Source organism: Accipiter gentilis, chromosome 22, assembly GCF_929443795.1.
Source record: "Accipiter gentilis chromosome 22, bAccGen1.1, whole genome shotgun sequence".
Classification (NCBI taxonomy): Eukaryota; Metazoa; Chordata; class Aves; order Accipitriformes; family Accipitridae; genus Astur; species Astur gentilis.
The window spans coordinates 1,482,211-1,500,729 of record NC_064901.1 but is presented as its reverse complement, the minus strand read 5'-3'; the positions used below and the strand labels follow the sequence as shown (position 1 = coordinate 1,500,729).

Genomic DNA, 18,519 nt, shown 5'->3' with positions numbered 1-18,519 from the left:
GGAGATAGCACAGAATATGAGAAAGCTTGTAAGTCCTGGTTGATGTGACCTGGGGGAATTAAAAGAGGAGTCTGTCCTGGAGTCGGCTATGGTGATCAGTGTGACTCCCAGATATAATCCCAATGACTCAGAAATACCTCTTGCAGCGACTCGTCAAGAGTTGTGTATATATGCTAACCAACTAGCAGATGCAATCAAAGAGGCTATTATTGCTAACTTTTGTCTGTCTATAGCACACTGGAAACACTTACTTGGGTCTTTATCCAGGTGTCAATTTTTCACAAAACCAGTATCAATTTAAATATTTTTGACCCTTCTGGTCAAATTCAATCAGGTTTAAAAGAACAGCATGTTAAAATGTTGTTGGAGGCATAGGGACCAACAGGTAGTGTGTGGCTGTTTCCTTTGGAAAACCTTCTAAAACAAAGCACTTTACCTGTGCGGTAATTATATTAACAACATACTAGAAGGCTAAGTAGAGAAACATGTAAAAGTAGGGAAAAGTTGAAAGTAGATTAGGTCTGTGTTTGTATGAATTTTAGTGTTGTTTGATTTCATATTTGCTGCTGTCCTTTTTCCACAGGAGCTTTGCTTCCCTGCTTACATTAAGAAAGGACAATACAGCAAAGGGATTGGCATAGGCCTCTGTATTAAAGGAGGTGCTTGTTTTCAAGATCCTCTTTGAAAAGTCTGTAGTGAATGAGACATGGTATGGTTAAAAAATTGAAAGGGACCTCTATGTAAGGCATGTGAATACAGCACGGAGGAATTGACTTCTCTACTTTGGAGTTCCTATGGAAAACTGGATAAGTCACTTGAAGTCATATCTTTCACAGTTCATCACTAATTGTACCTGTCCTTTTGGGAGGTACTTATTTGGGATTGTGGATCTTATTTCTAGAAGTACTGAGCCTCAAAACCAGTGAATGCTCTGAAGTTGTTACATACTCTACTAAATTGGATGCCAAATTTTTCTTTATTGAGATCCAAAACTATTTATGTGTTGTTCTCTCTGTTCCTCAGCCTTGTGTATATAAAATCAAAAGTAATTTTCTTTTGATCTTGCAGAAGTGGTAGAAGATGAAGTGAATATTTGAGGATAATTTGCACACTGTGCTACTGAACTTGTGGGTTGACTGTAGCCGGCTGCCAGACAACCACCCAGTTGTGCTCTCATTCCCTCTCCTCAATAGGACAGGGGAGAAAATAGGATGAGAAGACTCATGGTTCAAGATGGAGATAGGGAAATCACTTACCTGTTACTGTCATGGACAAAACAGATTTGACTTGGGGAAAATTAATGTAATTTATTGCCAGTTAAAAAATTGAGTTGGATGGTGAGAAACAAAGGCAAAAGGTAAAACACCATCCCCCACCCCCTCCTTTTCTCAGGTTTGTTCCTTCATTCCTGACTCTTCTACCGCCTCCCCTGCCCCCCGTAGTGCAGGGGGATGGGGAATGGTGGCTGTGGTCAGTCTGTAACAGCTCCTTTCTGCTACTGCTTCTTTGTCACACTTTTCCCCTGCTCCAGTGTGGACCCTTCCCATGGGCGGCAGTCCCTCATGAAGTGCTCCTGCAAGGGTTCTCTCCATAGGCTGTCAGGGAAACCTGCTCCAGTGTGGGCTCTCCATGGGCCGCAGTTCCTTCAGGAAATATCCACCTGCTCTGGCATGAGGGTCCTCCATGGACTGCAATGTGGGTGTCTGCTCCAGCGTGGTCTTCTCCAGGGGCTGCTGGAGAATTTCCACTGTCGCGCCTGGAGCGCCTCTTCCCCCTCGTCTTTTTCTGACCTTGCCGTTAGTGGGGTTTTTGTTTTGTTTTGTTTTTTTCCTGTTGTTCCTCACTCATGGGCAGCGTTTTGCCATTTGTTAAATACGCTTTCTGAAAGGTGCCGCTGTAGTGGCTGCGGGGCTCCGCTGTGCCCTGTGGTGGGTCTGTTGTGGAGCCGGCTGGAACCGGCTGCGTCTGGCACGGGGCAGCCCCGGCCTCTCCTCACAGAGGCCACCCTGTAGCCACCCTCGCAGCCAGCACCTTGCCACGTAAACTCAATACAACACCACAGAAAACTTCACATGAGGAAAAAATAATGGCATATTTGTAGCAGAGTTTGAATAATGGTAGTACATTGAATGATGAGAAAACAATTAAATGTTGAATAATTCATGAATTTAATGTTATTCATGTTGCATACTAAATGGCACAAGGCCTACATAGAAAGGTTACTTGTGTGACCAAATAGTTAAAACTCATCTTAATGAAGAACTGTAGAGGACTAAAATAAGGTTGTTTGTAATGGTTTTCATTCTGATGTTGTCCAGCTTGTCTTTGTACTCAAACCAGTCTTTTAGCATACAGTTGTATTTCATCTGTCTGTGTGGGTTCTGTGTCTGTACTGATGCCTAGCACACCTATTGAAACATTTAAATATGCTTCAAGAGTAATCTGACATATTTGGTATACTAAAGAGCTTGAATATTTTAATGGAGAGGTTAAAATCTATCAAAATGTGATAAATAGCCCAAGTGGTAGGTTGATGATTTAAATATATGGAGGGCTTTTTGCCTGTTGCATTCTTGTGTGTTTCCCTCTTGCTGTGCTCTTAAAACAAGAGAAATAACGTTGGGCACTGGGAGAGAACAACAGAGTAAATATTAGCAGGTTTATGACTGTTCTTACTTCTTGTTCTGCTCTTTTTGTATTATTCTGTGTTTATTGAGTGTTTTCAGGAAGCGCACTTGTAAGAGTTGTTTTAGAAGTGTCTGAGTTGTTTGGCAGATGGACTGTTGGATCAAGTAGATCACTGTGGGCTTTAAGGGAGAGACCTAGTCTTCTTTGCAAACAAAAAAGTCTGTGAAACGCAGGGAAAAATACAGAGCTTGCTGCCCATGGCCCTTTAGTCCTGTCGTCTCTCTTCTGCCAGGTTTTGGCAACTACTAGACTCAAGCCTCTCCACAAGGAGTCTATATGTTCATTCCTATGCAAGCTGCTGAACAGTGATCAGATATGATTAAGTTAGTACTGCTGTTAGTCTGAAAACTGGAAGGTGAGGGGCTCCATATAACCTATTACTGATCCCTGGGCTTTCTGCATGTTCCTCTTTTGTTTCTGTCCTTCAGGCACAATGGTTGGTGATCACACCCGCTTGGAATTCCACAACATCGAGACAGGGATCATGACGGAGAAACGGTACATCTCTGTCATCCCCTCCAGCTTCATTGGCCACCTCCAGAGCCTTATGTTCAATGGGATGCTCTACATTGACCTGTGCAAGAATGGTGACATTGACTATTGTGAGCTGAAGGCACGCTTTGGTCTCCGCAACATTATAGCTGACCCTGTGACATTCAAGACCAAGAGCAGCTACCTGAGCTTGGCCACCTTGCAGGCTTATACATCCATGCACCTCTTCTTTCAGTTCAAGACCACCTCAGCTGATGGTTTCATCCTCTTTAACAGCGGTGATGGCAATGACTTTATTGCAGTTGAACTAGTCAAGGGGTAGGTGACTTTCTGCTATATTCTACCAGCTTATTTATAGATAAACTTATAGGTAAGCTTAAAATGCTTGCATAAAGAGAAGTTCACCTCATACTCGTGTTTTCTCTGTTTGCTGATGAGTATGACAAAGCACTTGGACATAAACACTGTAGCTTAAGACTCCAGATTTTATCACTGACGTCCCCCTGTGGCTGAGAGAAATACATTTTTACAGTGTGAAATATGAATGTTTTAAGTCCTTTGGATCTAGTTAGGCTAATGTTTTATCCTTTTAACCTTGCAGAATAGCACAGAGGAGGAGAAAGTGGGCTGAGGGCTCTGAGTCTTTCTTCCTGCTTATATTTTTTTTCCCTGTAGCAGACTCATTGCCATCTCCACTGAAGGAAAAAAAGAGCATGTGGGCTATTGAATTTATATTTCTGCTGGTGATGCTTGAGGAGAAGTGAACTCAGCTTGCTTTTGAGCTGCTGTAGTCTTTTTGCAAGACCAATAGCTTATTAACAAAATCCCTTTGTTAGCTGAACAAATTTTAATCTCGTATACTCACCTAGTCACAGTAGACATTTTCCACAAGTACAGTTTACTAGTCCTGTTTATTTCAGTATAACTATAGTTTAATCTGTTTCCTTTTTAACTTTGCACATATTTCTGTAAGTGAAACATTGAGCAATAAAAAAAAGCAACAGTCACAAGCTCCTGGTGCTCTGTGAGTTGAATTTTGTTGGGTTTTTGTTGGTTTTTTTTTTTTCCTTTCTAAGTAGAATATTTCTCTTCTATCCTCGGGTGGATTTCTGTGTTTGGACCATATAAATAATTCAGGGTAACAGTCCCATGACTTCAGTCTTTGTTAGGATCTTTATTTTTTGCTGAAAGCTTTGCTAATTGTTTTCCAGCTGTTTGAATAAGGCTAGGATCTCATGTGAATTTTAGTACAATATTTTGAGTGAGTTTCCCAATTAACTTCTTAAAGGAGTTATTCAAAACACAGAATGAATCTGGTGTATATATGCCCCAAATAAGCATATCTAGTGGTGTTCTCCAGTACATTTATCAATATTACCAATTAAAAAAAAAAAAAATCATTATATGCACAGACAGGCTTTTTGTGTATCTGTGAGAACTTTGTGAAAAAGAGGAATGCTTTATGGTTAGAATCTGATCACTTCAAATGTCATAATCTCAAAATACTATCCTTATACTTTCATGGTGGAAAGGGAACAACTATACCTTTTCAAATTGGTAGCTAATATTTTGGCTTACTAGAACTTTCTAACCCAGAGATACTTCCCTTTGTGGCTTTTGTAAGTTAATTTATCAGCTCTGGCTAGAATAAGGGTCAGTAGCGTTGGAGTTCTTACATAATTTTAACTAGTTCTTGCTATGTTTACAGGTATATACACTATGTGTTTGACCTTGGAAATGGACCTAATGTGATCAAAGGCAACAGTGATCGTCCTCTTAATGACAACCAATGGCACAATGTCGTCATCACCAGAGATAACAGTAACACACACAGCCTAAAGGTGGACACTAAGGTTGTCACTCAGGTTATAAATGGTGCCAAAAATCTGGATCTTAAAGGTAAATTCTACAAAACTTGACAGTTCCCCCCTTTATTCTTCCGGGGTTCAAGCAGTGCACAAGAGAAAGCTTGCAGGAACTGTGCATTACAGAACAGTAAATCTGGAATTTGCTGATTTCAGCTTTCAATTTCGTTTTTCTCTTTCTCTGTTTGGTAACTTACTGTAGCAGAATAGTTTGTCATATTTTGGTTTTTTTCAGAAATTGATTGTCATGCTACAGTTTGTGCTAGTTAGGATGCAATTAAAACTGGGTATTTTGTTTGGTTTTTTTGTTTGGTGGGGTGGTTGTTTTTTGGGGGGTAGTTTTTCAGTTTTGTGTTGTTTGTGTTATTTGGTTTTTTTGGTGGTGTTTTTTTTTTTTTGTAATAAAGGAGGCAGAAATTACTTTTTGCACGATATCTTGCTCTGCTTTTAACTTTTTCTGAGCAGCTGTTCAGCTTGCTATATTCATGTTGGGAGTGGGGGAAAGCTACTCTAAGAAGTGTGTAACTTTCTCCTTTATGTTTACACCTTTCTTCTCTAGGTGATCTCTACATTGCTGGCCTAGCTCAAGGCATGTATAGCAATCTCCCGAAGCTAGTGGCCTCACGTGATGGATTTCAGGGCTGTCTAGCATCTGTGGATTTGAACGGGCGTCTGCCTGATCTAATCAATGACGCTCTGCACCGCAGTGGGCAGATTGAGCGTGGATGCGAAGGTATAATTGATTTCGGAGAAGTTCCCCTCTCAAGCACTCCCCTCTTACTTTGTGGCTGCCTCCTGTGCATCTACTTGTCCACCTTACTGTCCACTTCATTAGTTTACTTTCATTGTGATGTCCTTCACTACACTTATGTCTTCTAGATGCAGCTTAAGGATAGCTAGCTTCTGTGAGCAGCTCAGCAGCTGTTCTCTTGCATACTCCATCCCCTGTGAGGTGATACCTCCAGTAGTGGAAAGGATGGTACTGGGATGGACTACAATTTACTAGTACTTTGTGTCGAGTGAGTTATTAACATTACAGTACTCTTAAGATGTAATCTTAAAAGTTCAAAAACTTTGAAAGATGTTCTGAGCCTTCAATTCACTTGTGCTTCAGAGCACCCTTTTTGGGGATCCACAGGAGTAAGTATTTTGAAGACAGGTAGAGGCAGGGGAAGTGGAAGGTAGAAGGAACTGAAGGGTGAAGACCAGACCAAAACAGGAGTTCCTTTTTGAGAAGGTGGGCATCTGGTGAAAGCACTGGGGGCATTTCTTCTGCTGTCTGGAAAATCTTTCTCCTATAGTTTCTCTTTGCCAGCCAGCTTAGAAACAAATGTGATGAGTGACTTCTTGAAGCATGTAAATAGTAGTGATTTCTTGAAGCTTCTTTAAATAATTTACTGTTCCTGCTAAGCTCCCATTAATTATAAGAATATTGACGTCAGCAGTACTGACTCAGTAACATGCATATAGCATCAATTCCCAAAGCACTTGGGATACTTACCATCAAAAATCCCAAGGTTTTGCTGGCTGGGTTAAATGAGAATCACCATTATGTGTAGCTCTATTGAATAGTAGTCTACTGTGTTGGCTACCAGTCACTAGAGGAAGATCAGTAAAGTTGTCTGGTATGCATGTTTGCGAAGGTGTGTCCCCCAAACTGATCCTTCAAGATAGGACTTCACAAAGTGAAATTAGTCCTTGATCATATTTCCCTACAGTCTCAAGATTACAGGTTACATCACGCTGAAGCCTTGCCACTTGTCAAGACTGTCCCTTCTTAGCATTGGAAGTATCATCTTAGTGCTATCTTTGAGTATTCATGAAAGACCAAATTGGCAGTTGAATTAAATCTGATCCCTTCCCTGTCTCCCAGTGTTCTGGCTGGCTGGGAGCTCCTGTGCCTACGCCCTCCTTCCACACTGCCACAATAATACTGTAGTTTGTGAGAATTTTGTGTCCTGTCCTGTCCCAGGAGCTCACTCAATGTCAACTCCAATTTCACAGCATTGGTAAGTGCTGTACAGCTGTAGGCTGGTTTTTTTCTCTGTCTCTCTGCTGTATGTAACAGTGTCTGTTAACCATGTTGTTCCTTGTGGAAAGGAGCATAGCATAGCAGAAATCGTGGCTTTGCCCTTTTGTGGCAGAGCCAAATTCTAAAAGAAGTGCACATTTTCTGTGTTGTTTACAAGGTTCAAGGAAAAAAAATGCATTTGGGGTTTTTTGAAAATGTCTTTTCTGATTATCCCTGGTGCGCTGAAAGCTCTTCTTTAATGTTAGTGATTTCTAGTAATTCTTCTATTTTAAAATAAGCTTAATCTGTTGGCAATGTAGTCTGCATGTTATCTCTACTAGCTTGTCTTCAGAGGACCTCTCATTAGACTAACCTGTTCTATGTGCGGCTCACGAACAGTCATGATGCTTTCCCAGAAGACTGCACCATTATTACAGCTGTGGTGTTTCCATCTCCTGTACCCAGTGTAGTTCTTTGATTTAGTGTCCTATTACTGAGGTTGTGTAATATCAGTGCCACTCCCAAAACATGTAATGTGGCACGCACTTTGTGTGCCAATCTGGTACCAGCACAGCTGCCACCTGAATGTGGAGATTGTTTCACTCTTAGAAATGTCAGGAATGTGAGTCCCTCTTCTCTTCTAAAGCCCTTCAAACAAGATTCAAAGCTGGAGACAGACCTAAAAAACTGGGTGGGAAGGTCAATGATGGGCCTCATTCTGCCTTCAGAAGAACTTGATCTTGCATAGCAGTGCCCGTGCTATCTTCCTGAACAGTCTCTGCTCAGTACCAAGGGAACTGCTGAAGAGGAAGGCATTCTCTTTGCCAACATGTTTAGTATTAGTAAAAAACCTGAGAATTAGGTCAACAGAAGGCTGTTCCATTTGTTTTTTGAATCACAGCAATCCCCAAAGCTTCATCTCACATCTTGAGTGCTGCCTGCAGGTACCTGTTCTTACAGTTGCCACTGAAAGTCACAGCTACTTCCCCTTTCTCTAAGAAAACAAAAACTCTAAGCATGTTTGGTCCTTATTTAAGTCTCCCTATTTTGTTTCCATCTGAAGTGATCTTGGGTGCAGTCTTAACAACATTTTTGAGGGCTGAAGTCCCCGGCAGTTCTCGCTGTCTCGTGATGTTTAAATATTTGTAATAAACACTTCCAGGCTTTTTGGGTGAACAGTTGTGCTGTGTGTTGATTTGCAGGACGTGTCCTTATTTCATCATGAAGGGCAGTGGGACCACGTACATGATGAGAACATGCATGCGTAAAGAAATATCATTCCATCCCCACATATGAATCTTGCCTTCCAAATGTGGTGAGAGAGATTTCTGCTAGTGCTTGTCTCTTGCTGCGGCTTTGCTTTCAGAAGCAGAGGATATTACAAGGTGGCAACTGTTTTCTCTGAAATTGTCAGTTTGATTTCAGAACAGAAGCAAAGGATGTGTGGAGGAAGGAAGCCTGGAAAATAGTAGAATGTGAGATTTAGGTCAGTAGACAGCACTGTCCCACCTAAGACAGACCTGTACTATTACGAATGGGTGACATCATTGCCTCCTGTTTGCATTTATTATCTCTATTCATGTATTTCAGTACCTTATTCCATACCACCAATCAAGATTCACAAGTTTTAATAGGAAAATAATATTCTTTATTGTCCTCATTCTACCGCCACCTCCTCTTAACTTGGTTTAAGCAAGCCATTGAGTTTCCTTGGCCACATTGTTCCTCTTACGTGCTCAAGCATAATTCAGCCTTGCTGTGCACCAAAGCACAAACCTACCACATTGTAAAATCAGCTCTATTCTAGTGATGGGTAAGGCAGTGCTCCTATTTGAGCAGGAAGCACTTTCAGTATAAATATCTGAGAGCTTTTTCTTTCGGACCTGGAGAATCCCAAAGCATTCTTAGGCCATATGTAGACGTTATTAACTGAAATGCAAGCATCCTTGAAACTGAAAGTGGCTGATGTTTAATAGTGTATAGTAGTGCTAAAAAAAACCAAAGGCACTTCAAGACCTAAGGCAAGAATTACTTTATTTCTGCCTATCAGTTTTATTCCTATAATTTCTTTAAATTACCTATGGTGGGATTTTTTTTTAGGATAGCACAGCTAAGTAACTTCTTTATCCTGTGTGTTAGCAGCTTCCTTGTGTGCTGCACAAACTTAAGCTTTCAGCTCTTGAAGTCTGCTGCTCAATGACCTGTGTGCTGGACAACACGATAGCTGACACACTAACCTGTTTTGTGTTTTGATGTGTCCTGTAGGACCATTGCTTTTGGCAAAGAATTTTGTGGGTAATCATCTGGGAGAACCTAAGAGTGTCTGAAAATCAAATGAGCTCATGGAATTAAAAGCTCCACACCATACATCCCTTCTTTTTTGCATGTGATGGTCTGCTTTATTTTTATCGCTCTTTTGCAACTGCTGCATTTCTGATTTTTTGGGAACAACAGGCAGCTCTTCATTGATCTTGAAGGTCTGGTCAGATCTGTAGTGGCAGCTTGTGTTTCCCTGGAAAGTATTCAGTAAAGCCAGAAACCTTCTTACTGCCTGGTGTGTAAAAACTGTTCTGGCTTGATGTGCTATATGCAACCGTGAGAAGAATGAGGTTTCGGGATAATGACATTATACCAATATATTTATTCATTTTTCACAGAGTATCTTTAGCTCTCGTGCTAACTGCAGCTATCATCGCCATCTTTTATGTAACAACATGTCTTTTCCTCTACCACCAGCTCAAAAAAGGGGTTGGTGAGAGGGCCTGGGAGAAAAGGTACAAAAGGTAGGAAAGTGGTTAAGACTTAAATGGTCCTTGTGTCAGTGTTGGGTCAGGCTACCGAACATTCTGAAAAGACAAAGTCAATTCTCAGAAAGGACTTCATTTTGGGGGCTTCTACTGGAAGCTTGCAGGCAAGTCTGCCACCTACTTTGGGCCTTGCTCTCTCCACCCATAAAATAGGCACATGGTATTTATCTGTTTGCAATGAGAGTATGAAATTCAACTATGTCTTGCAGAGCACTCTGAAGTAGTGAGTGGAGGCCACTGGAGGTGAGAAAAGCATTAGAAACTGAGGAAAAGCAGCCCTGTATTATGACCTGGTTCTCTTTAGTCTCTAGCTCAATGGCCTATGGGCTGTGGTTGGCATTTTTTTATACAGCTCCTGAGTTTGAGTAATACAGGCTATTTCCATTTCTGTGTCAGACATACACATCTTGAGAGAAAAGATGTCTGCACTGTGGTATGTATGCAAATTGGAGGATGGAAGAAGTTGTTCCAGGTGACCTTCTCTCCCTTCTTGAAAGTAAACCAATTTAAACTTCAGGTCAGCTCCTCCTTGATTCTAGACTTATAAAATCAATTCTTTTTGCTGAGCACTTCATTCCTGGCCTTGCTACTAGATGAATGGATCAGTTTATTCCATCCACAAAAGTCAAGACTGAGTGACTTGCTGCTTTTTCCTTACTGGTCCTGGAAGAAGTTAGGCAGATTCTGTGGAGTTTAAAGATGTTGTCCTAAATATTAATGAGTACTTCCTGCAGTTGGAGTATTTTTTCACCTCTTTATTAATTTTCCACATGTTCTCCTGTGTTTTCCTTTTTTTGGACATCCTTATGTTGCTTACTATGGGCACTAGAGCTATCTGAAATTCAGCTGCACTTTCTAATACTCACATTCACCTTATCCTGCCCCCAGCCAAACAAACCTAACAGCAGTGGTTGAAGAACATTGTATTTCTTCCACAAGGCAGTTTTCTATGTGCTTTAGAGATGTGGCTTCTTCCTTTCGTTTTCACCTTTCCTCACCTGTTCCACTGATAACAGCTTCTCACAAAGGAGAGTGATTATTATTAAACTGGCTGACACTGTTCCAGATGTTTTGGGACTTTTTTTTGCCCTAACTTAATCTTCTTTCAGATTCTGCAGTAAAATCATAATCTTGTGCTACTTTCCATGAAATAGTATAGTTAACCTTTGGAATTCACTGGTGCATGAAAAGCATGAATGACACATACAGGCTGGATAATCAGAAATGCATTTTGCATACTAAGCAGTATGTGGAGAAAAGAAAATCTAATCTCATGCTTAAAATCTCACAGCAGGATAATGTCAGAAAGGATTTCACCCTTCATATGCTCAGTAGTGAAACTTCAAATCTGGTGATACTTCACTTTCTCTGTGGAATCAAAGGTTGTCCATTGAGGACTGGAGTGTTAATTTACTCCATGATGGTTTGACAGCTTTCTTGTTCTTTTTGCTTTTGTATTGCATTGTCGTAGTGCTACTGGATTTACAGAATGAATAAGTTTTGCTCCAGCTCAGCTACAAAAATGAGGAGCAGGGCAGTTAGGAAAAGCGTTTGTTTGTTACACAGAAATTACTTTGTTAGAATGTGTGTTGAAGATGATGTATGGAGAAATGCATCCTTCCCCTCTTTCCACCCCTCCCCCATTTCTTCTGCATTTTCTTTAAAGAACTCTGGGGATTTTATGGCTCTATGTAGTAGAGCAGTTCCAGAAGTGGGAAGAAAAATCTGACAAGCTCAAAAAGGAAGGTAATTGCCATGTTGAGTCATTCATGGACTGCAAAACAATAGCAAAGATTCAAAATGTTAAATTTCATAGGAACCATAGGAAACGGCATCTGTACATGCCAGTTCTAGTTTATTGGGTTGTAAATGTAAAAGGAGACACTGGGAGAAAGGGAGAACTACCAATCTCTCTTCAACATCAGCTGTGATGTTAGAACTTTTTATGAACAGAAGGTTATAAAGGTGTGTATGCACTTCTTAATTACCCATCTTTTGAGCAATGAGGTCAGTGATTTGGTATTTTGTTGTTCCCATTGTCCTGTATAATAGAAATATGTAACGTTCAGTGGCAAGGGATTCAGGAGCTGCTGCTTATACTCCCATCTTTGTCTTCTGCTCTTTCCATACTGAAAGAGAAAATGTAGAATCAAGGTGTAACACATCAAAAACCTGTGTGGCTTCCCTATGAACTGGACTCCATTAAAAAAACAAACAAACAAAAAACAAAAACAAAAAAAATCCTGTGCCTAAATGGAAGAGCATCAGTGGTATTGTTCTGGTTTGCTTTTTTATATGGGTTTAAAGCCTTGGCTGTCTCTTTGCCTGTTGATGCAAGTTTTCTGAAGGAGGTGTTGAAATCCATGTGCAGGCAACAGCTTGTGAGGGGGCAAGGCTTTACTGTCACTTTAAACCCAGTGTCAAGTTCAGTTCTTGGGATAAACAGAGGTTGTCATCTTCCAGAGTTACCAGTCCCCTATGGTTTTCTGGCAATAAATCCACTTTGGACAAAAAGCCAGGGCAATCTGTGCTTTCATGAGAGACAGAAGATTTAAGTTCAGCTCCAGAGCCTGGATGTAGAAACAAAAGAAAAATGATTGACTAATATGCTGAAAGTCAAATAGATTTTTTTTTTTTTTTACTTAAATGGATTCTAAGTATTTCTCAAATGAGACAAAATCTGTCTTAATTTTTTTTCTTCTCTTTCTACTATCTGTAAATTGCGTGACCTCCTCTGTGTGTGTGTGAATGAAATGCATTTCCTATCTCTTGTCTGTCGTTTTGTTATCTGTTGCTTGGTTGGGTTAAGGTAGCCATGTCCTTCTGTGCCTTTGTTGCTTATGTTGTCATTCCTGCATGCATTGATTATGCATGTTGGCTGTGATACTGTCCTGGTTTTGGCTGGGATAGAGTTAATTTTCTTTCTAGTAGCTGGTATAGTGTTATGTTCTGGGTTCAGTATGAGAAGAATGTTAATAACACTGATGTTTTTCAATTGTTGCTAAGTAATGTTTAGTCTAAGTCAAGGATTTTTTTAGCTTCTCATGCCCAGCCAGCAAGAAGGCTGGAGGGGCACAAGAAGTTGGGAGGGGACACAGCCAGGGCAGCTGACCCAAACTGGCTAAAGGGGTATTCCATACCATGGGACGTCATGTCCCGTATGTAAACTGGGGGAGTTGGCCTGGAGGGATCGCTGCTTGGGATCTAGCTGGGCATCGGTCAGCGGGTGGTGAGCAATTGCATTGTGCATCACTTGTTTTGTATATTCCAATCCTTTTATTATTATTACTGTCATAGTATTATTGTTTTACTATCATTACTAGTTTCTTCCTTTCTGTTCTATTAAACTGTTATTATCTCAACCCATGAGTTTTACCTATTTTTTCCTGATTCTCTCTCCCATCCCACTGGGTGGTGGGGAGTGAGTGAGTGGCTGCATGGTGCTTAGTTGCTGGCTGGGGTTAAACTATGACAGATACCAATTGCTTTTATTTAAGTGATGTGACCCTGGTTTATCTGCCTTTATACTAGCCTGTTGTTTATTGGGTTTGCTTTTTTGGTTTGGTTTGTTATTTATTTTTTGCTAACGCAGTTGAGTTGACTAAAGCTGACCTGCAAGGTAGAGAAGATTTTTCTTCCCCATTACTGGTTTGAACTGAAACATGCTTTTATGTAACATTTGGTGCCTTTTACTGGATGCAGTCACACCTCTGGGACAAGAACAGAATGACAAACCCTAGCCCCTCTGGAGGGTATATCTGGGTTGAAGAAGGAGACATGGCAAACAATGGAGATGTTTTTGTTGATGTGGGGGGCTTGACTGTATCAATCTCTGAATATCCATAAAGCACAGGTTGATTTCCTGAAATGCCTAATGGTTGTTCAGGCAAATAGCTGCTGTGTATAGAGGCACAGGAGGCTCTCAGAGCTTTACAAAACAAAAAGCTGACTTGGATTCTTCAGTACTGATCTTAAGAAGTGAGACCAGAAGGTAAAAGCTATTTTTTTAAACTAGACTTTAACAAAAAACAAACAAACAAAAAACCCAACCAAAACCACAAACCACAGAAATAACTTTCTGGAATTTCAGTTAAAAAAACCAAACACAACACAAAACAAAAACCAAACAAACCCCCAAACCCAGCCTATTATCTACAAATTCCCTTAGTAGTTAGGTGGCATTTTACAAGCCATAATTGATCAAACGTGAGTGGTCATGCCTGATCCTGTTGTATCTACCAATTTTTGTACCTTTTATAGGTCTTTTTTAGAACCTTTTACTGGATAGTCTCTGACTTTTTACAAAGTGGTTAGGACTCTTTGATGATGTTGATCCTCACGTGAAATTCTTACTGGCATCTTTTATTACTATGGTCTGCTAAGTAAAAAGGGATCAATCAGTGATGTTTGAGGTTGCCAAAAGGTTGAGGACTATGTGGATGGTGTTAAAATACTAAAGATTCTTGAGTGAAAGCCATTAAAGAGACTGAGAGTAGCTTCAGTAGAAAAGTGGGGGAAAATTGGGAGAAACCAATGAAGATGGCTCAAAGAGGAGAGGTCAGATAGTAATTGAGAACATGCCACTTTAATTGCAGAGAGATGATGCGGTAAAGAGTGCTGACAGAAAACCAGTTTGATGAAGGCTAGTTCTTAGGAGATGTATAATGAAGGAAGGTTTAATGGAACAACTAGATACAAATATTTCCCTGGGACATAAGTGAGGAAACCTGCTTATTAGAAACTAATAGGACTTTGATATTAGTACAACTGGAGAGATGTTTTCCATGGTGTTGAAAGTCTATCCCTTTAAACATGATAGTGAAAGTATACTTTCTAACTCATCTAGAGAGATTGCAATATAAAGTACAGATTCATTTGTTCCTGAATGTTGTGGAAGTTTAAGAAAATGCTCCTCCTTTTTAATGGAAAAGGAGAGAATGGTCTCGGGTATAGGGGGAAGTCAGAGGCATTGAACAATATGTCTCTCTTTAAGTCTCTCTTTAACAGTCCTGAAGCCACAGGTGATATCTGTTATGGTATCAGCTTAATCACCTTGAAATTTTGTGTCTAACACCAGTTTAGTCTAAGGTTTTGTTGTAGGAGAAAACATGTAGAGTGTTCCTGTTTCACTCTGAGATAGACAAGACTTCCCAACATTTTACATATTACTGGAATTAAGTTTCTGTGGCTTTAATCATGTGCTTAATAAATTTCTTTTCTATTCACCATGTTTTCTGTGAAAACCTGGTGACATTGCTGACCTGAACTAATGCAATAGATGAAATTTTCAAATTAAAATATTCCTGTTCCATATTCCACGTGTGGGCAGGTAGCAATTATCTTTGCTTCAGAATGTCAGCTCTGTTTTTAGGTAGGGTTTGGCATTCCATGGCTCAGTAAAAAAGGATAAAAATATTTATGGAGGAACCAAGAAGATTTTAATGGGTAAACAGTTTATCACTATAACAGTTGTTAATAGACAGAAGCACATTAGGAAGCACCCTCTTACCCAATAGATAAAGATACTGGCAGCCTGAGATAATTTTAGCCATTGAATGTATATGAAACACTGAATCTGAATGATTTGACAGCCTGGAGGTAGGCAGAAGTTAGTGTGATGTATTGTGCTCTATGCATGTGGAGCATCTGACTGTGACCATGTTTTGTTGGCATCTCTGGCCTATTCCCAACTAAAAAATTGATGTTCTCTGTCTTACAGAGATTAAGGATTTAGAGAGTATTAGATGCGGCCTCTAGGGGATTTCTGAAGTTTATGTAAATGAAAGTGGTAAAGGATGACATTTGAAAGAATAGGAAGGATACGTGGGCTGGGACTGATGTGGGGAGAAAAAGCATCCTGGAAGTACACTGAGGTGTAAATAACTCGAGGATTAAGGTGTTCTGTGCCATGCATTCAAACTGTGGCAGGTAATTTGGGACGTGGACTTGTGTTAGATGTCAGCAAGTACCCTGTCTCTCTGGCTGCAGCTGCTGTTGTTCTCTCTAGTCACTTGTGTGTCCATCAGAATTCAAAATACATGCTGAGGAGTTCCTGCTTGACTCTTGATGTCCATCGAAGTGGATGCAGTATGAAGAAGAGGTCCCAGAAGAGATTTGTTTGATTTGGTTTTTCCAGAGCCCTCAGAACCTAAATGCTTGTCACAGCTGTGAAGATTATTCCAGCTCAAGCTCATATTTTTACAGTGGTCTTAACCCTATAGGAATATTTGCCCTTCAGATGGAGACACCTGATCGCATTGAAGCCTAAGGAGTAACTTTTGTCTTGAGTACATAATGTGGATTATTGGCTTTTCAGGAAATCAGCCTTTGCTAAATAGGTTTGGCTATTTCAGAATAGACCATGAGGCCTGGTACTTTTGTACTGCTGTGACTTGTAGCGGGGAAAGGTGTTTTTCCAATTGACTATATTTTTCTTTGTCACATACAGCCCCTTCAGTTTTTCCTTTCTGCTTTCAGGTTTTGTGTCTGAATGTCTGGATGCTGTTTACTTTCTCTACTTCATTTGCATCTCCCTGTCTCTTGTCTCATCTCGGGTCCAGCCGTACTCCCTTTTATGCAGTTGACTTTTTGTTGTATTGTTGCCTTTTTTTTTTTTTTTTTGTTCTTCCCTCACCAGCATGTGTATGAGCACTTTGCTCAAGACCTTTTAGGTTGCTTAGAGATGGAGGGTGGCAGGGTGTCAAGAAGGAGGAAGATAGGTATATGCCACGTTCCATGGAGGGGAAAAAAACCCTACCACCTTGTAGATCCATCCTCTGTGGTTTGCTATTGCTGCTGATTCCCTTCTCCTTTCACCTTGAGGTAAATGTGCTTCCTATGGGAGACTTGCATATTTGTTGTTTTAGCTAGTCCCAGTCCCTAAAATTTTTAGACCAGCCACATGTTTAAAACAAAAGGACTTGGTATCATAACTGACATCAGGTGAATGAAGAGTTCAGGTTCTCTTGAGGCACTGTAATAAACGGCTCTATTTTCGGAGGACTGCAGAATGCTGGCTTTTGAGTTACTTCTGACAATGGGTAACTTTTTAAATATGGAACCTGCTAGATGTCTAACCTTATTTAGGTGATGAAAGGGATGATGAGTTCTTAACAAAATCTGGAACTGAGAGAGCTCATAAAGCTGGCCTTGCAATCCTTGAAAATCCCTTCTTTTTTTTTTTTTTTGGTTCTAGTTTGCTAAGTTCAAGTTACTCTGTGATATTCCTACTTTCTACTACCTGTGACTCAAAATAAAGGATCTAACTTTCTGAATCATGAACTGAACCTTGACTGTACTTCAGTTTCTTACATTTGTGCAAAGTAAGTGTCAACATGCTGCCATTGGTGTTTGACAGTTACAGCATATGAGATATGGTCCATCCAGTGAAGTGGTGGTTCCATGAGATTCAGTCTCAATTTTGGTCACACTTTACTCAGAAAACATATTCTCTTCCACATTATTCTAAAATTGAAAAACTTAGCTGGATTAACTTCATTTTCTCCTTAACCTGCACTAAGAGTAAGTCCTGGAATAGTGCATATGGTTTCCATGACCTGACACCTCTCTGAGCTGTACTGGGCCTGCACACTGAATTAAAAAAAGCAGACTATTGCTGGTTATAAAAGAGGAGTGCTGACAGAAGTAGATTGTAGATTTATCATAGGTATAAATTGCCCATCATAACATCTGACTGGTAGTGGTAGAGATATTTTAGTGCTTGATGGCATTTGCAATTTAGGAACTATAGGACAAAAGAAGCACCTTGTTCTGCAAAGACAGTAAAGATGTCTTGCATGTGTTTCTTTCCTATCTCTTCTTAACCTCTTTGAAGGTACAAGAAAAAAAGATGGGAGCATTTAGGGAGATGGAGATTGAAAACAGACCCATGGTGCCATTGAACCTTGCCTGTTGCAGATCTTCAGCTTACTGAGAAAATAATGTTAACACAAATGGTAGATTCCTTTCAATAGGAGTAAATTTTTGATGTGTAAAGGAAGGTGTTATGTGCAAGACCAAGAATGGTTTGCTTAGCTTAATGCTTATCACTAGTTATGATTAAAACACGAGGCAGTTATGTTATAATCCTGCAGCTGTTGTACAAAGAAACTGATTCCTCGTGTAACTTGGAATAATGATAAACACAATACTGTCTTTTATTCCTAAAGTTCCTTTCTCTGCAAAGAGCTTTCAAATGACACAGCAGGAATGACTTCTCTTGCCAGTGAAACGTGCCCACCTGTGGGATGAAACGTGGCAGTTTTAGCAAGGTGCAGCAGTAGAATTCAAATTTTTTTAGTTTTAGGTCAAAGACAAACCTTCCATACAGCTGAAATTGGAGGAAAGTGAGACAAAGTGGTTTTTCCAAGCAGAATATGGATAAGAGATCTGGCTACTGTACTCTTCTAAGGTGATTTTCTTCAGCTACTTAGTGGTAAAACTAATAAACAAACCATACATCTAGCTAGGTGACTTAGAAGAAAAGTGTAAATACTGGACTTCTTCCCAGGGAGAAAGACCCAACAAGAACTCAGATCCTGTAAATCCTCAGATACTGAGCTGTTCCAGTAAAAATTAGAGATGCAGAAATAAAGATCAAATGGACATTGTTGAAGAATTCTGCTTTTGCCATCTCATATTCCTAAGGAGCTGCCTC

The 18,519-nt window shown here is 40.2% G+C and overlaps 1 protein-coding gene across 40 annotated transcripts in view; it reads left to right on the top strand.

The window, feature by feature from the left end:
• The window catches only part of NRXN3 (neurexin 3), a 1,031,704-nt gene that overhangs the window by 454,925 nt on the left and 558,260 nt on the right, over nucleotides 1-18,519 (top strand). For all 40 annotated transcript variants that reach the window (XR_007509161.1, XR_007509160.1, XR_007509159.1 and 37 more), the window contains 3 exons: nucleotides 3,117-3,498; nucleotides 4,889-5,079; nucleotides 5,605-5,778. Coding sequence is in view for 36 of the 40 variants with exons in the window: in XM_049825576.1 (XP_049681533.1) it covers nucleotides 3,117-3,498; nucleotides 4,889-5,079; nucleotides 5,605-5,778 (747 nt within the window). In the remaining 4 variants the exon portion in view is untranslated. The remainder of the gene's footprint in view (nucleotides 1-3,116; nucleotides 3,499-4,888; nucleotides 5,080-5,604; nucleotides 5,779-18,519) is intronic.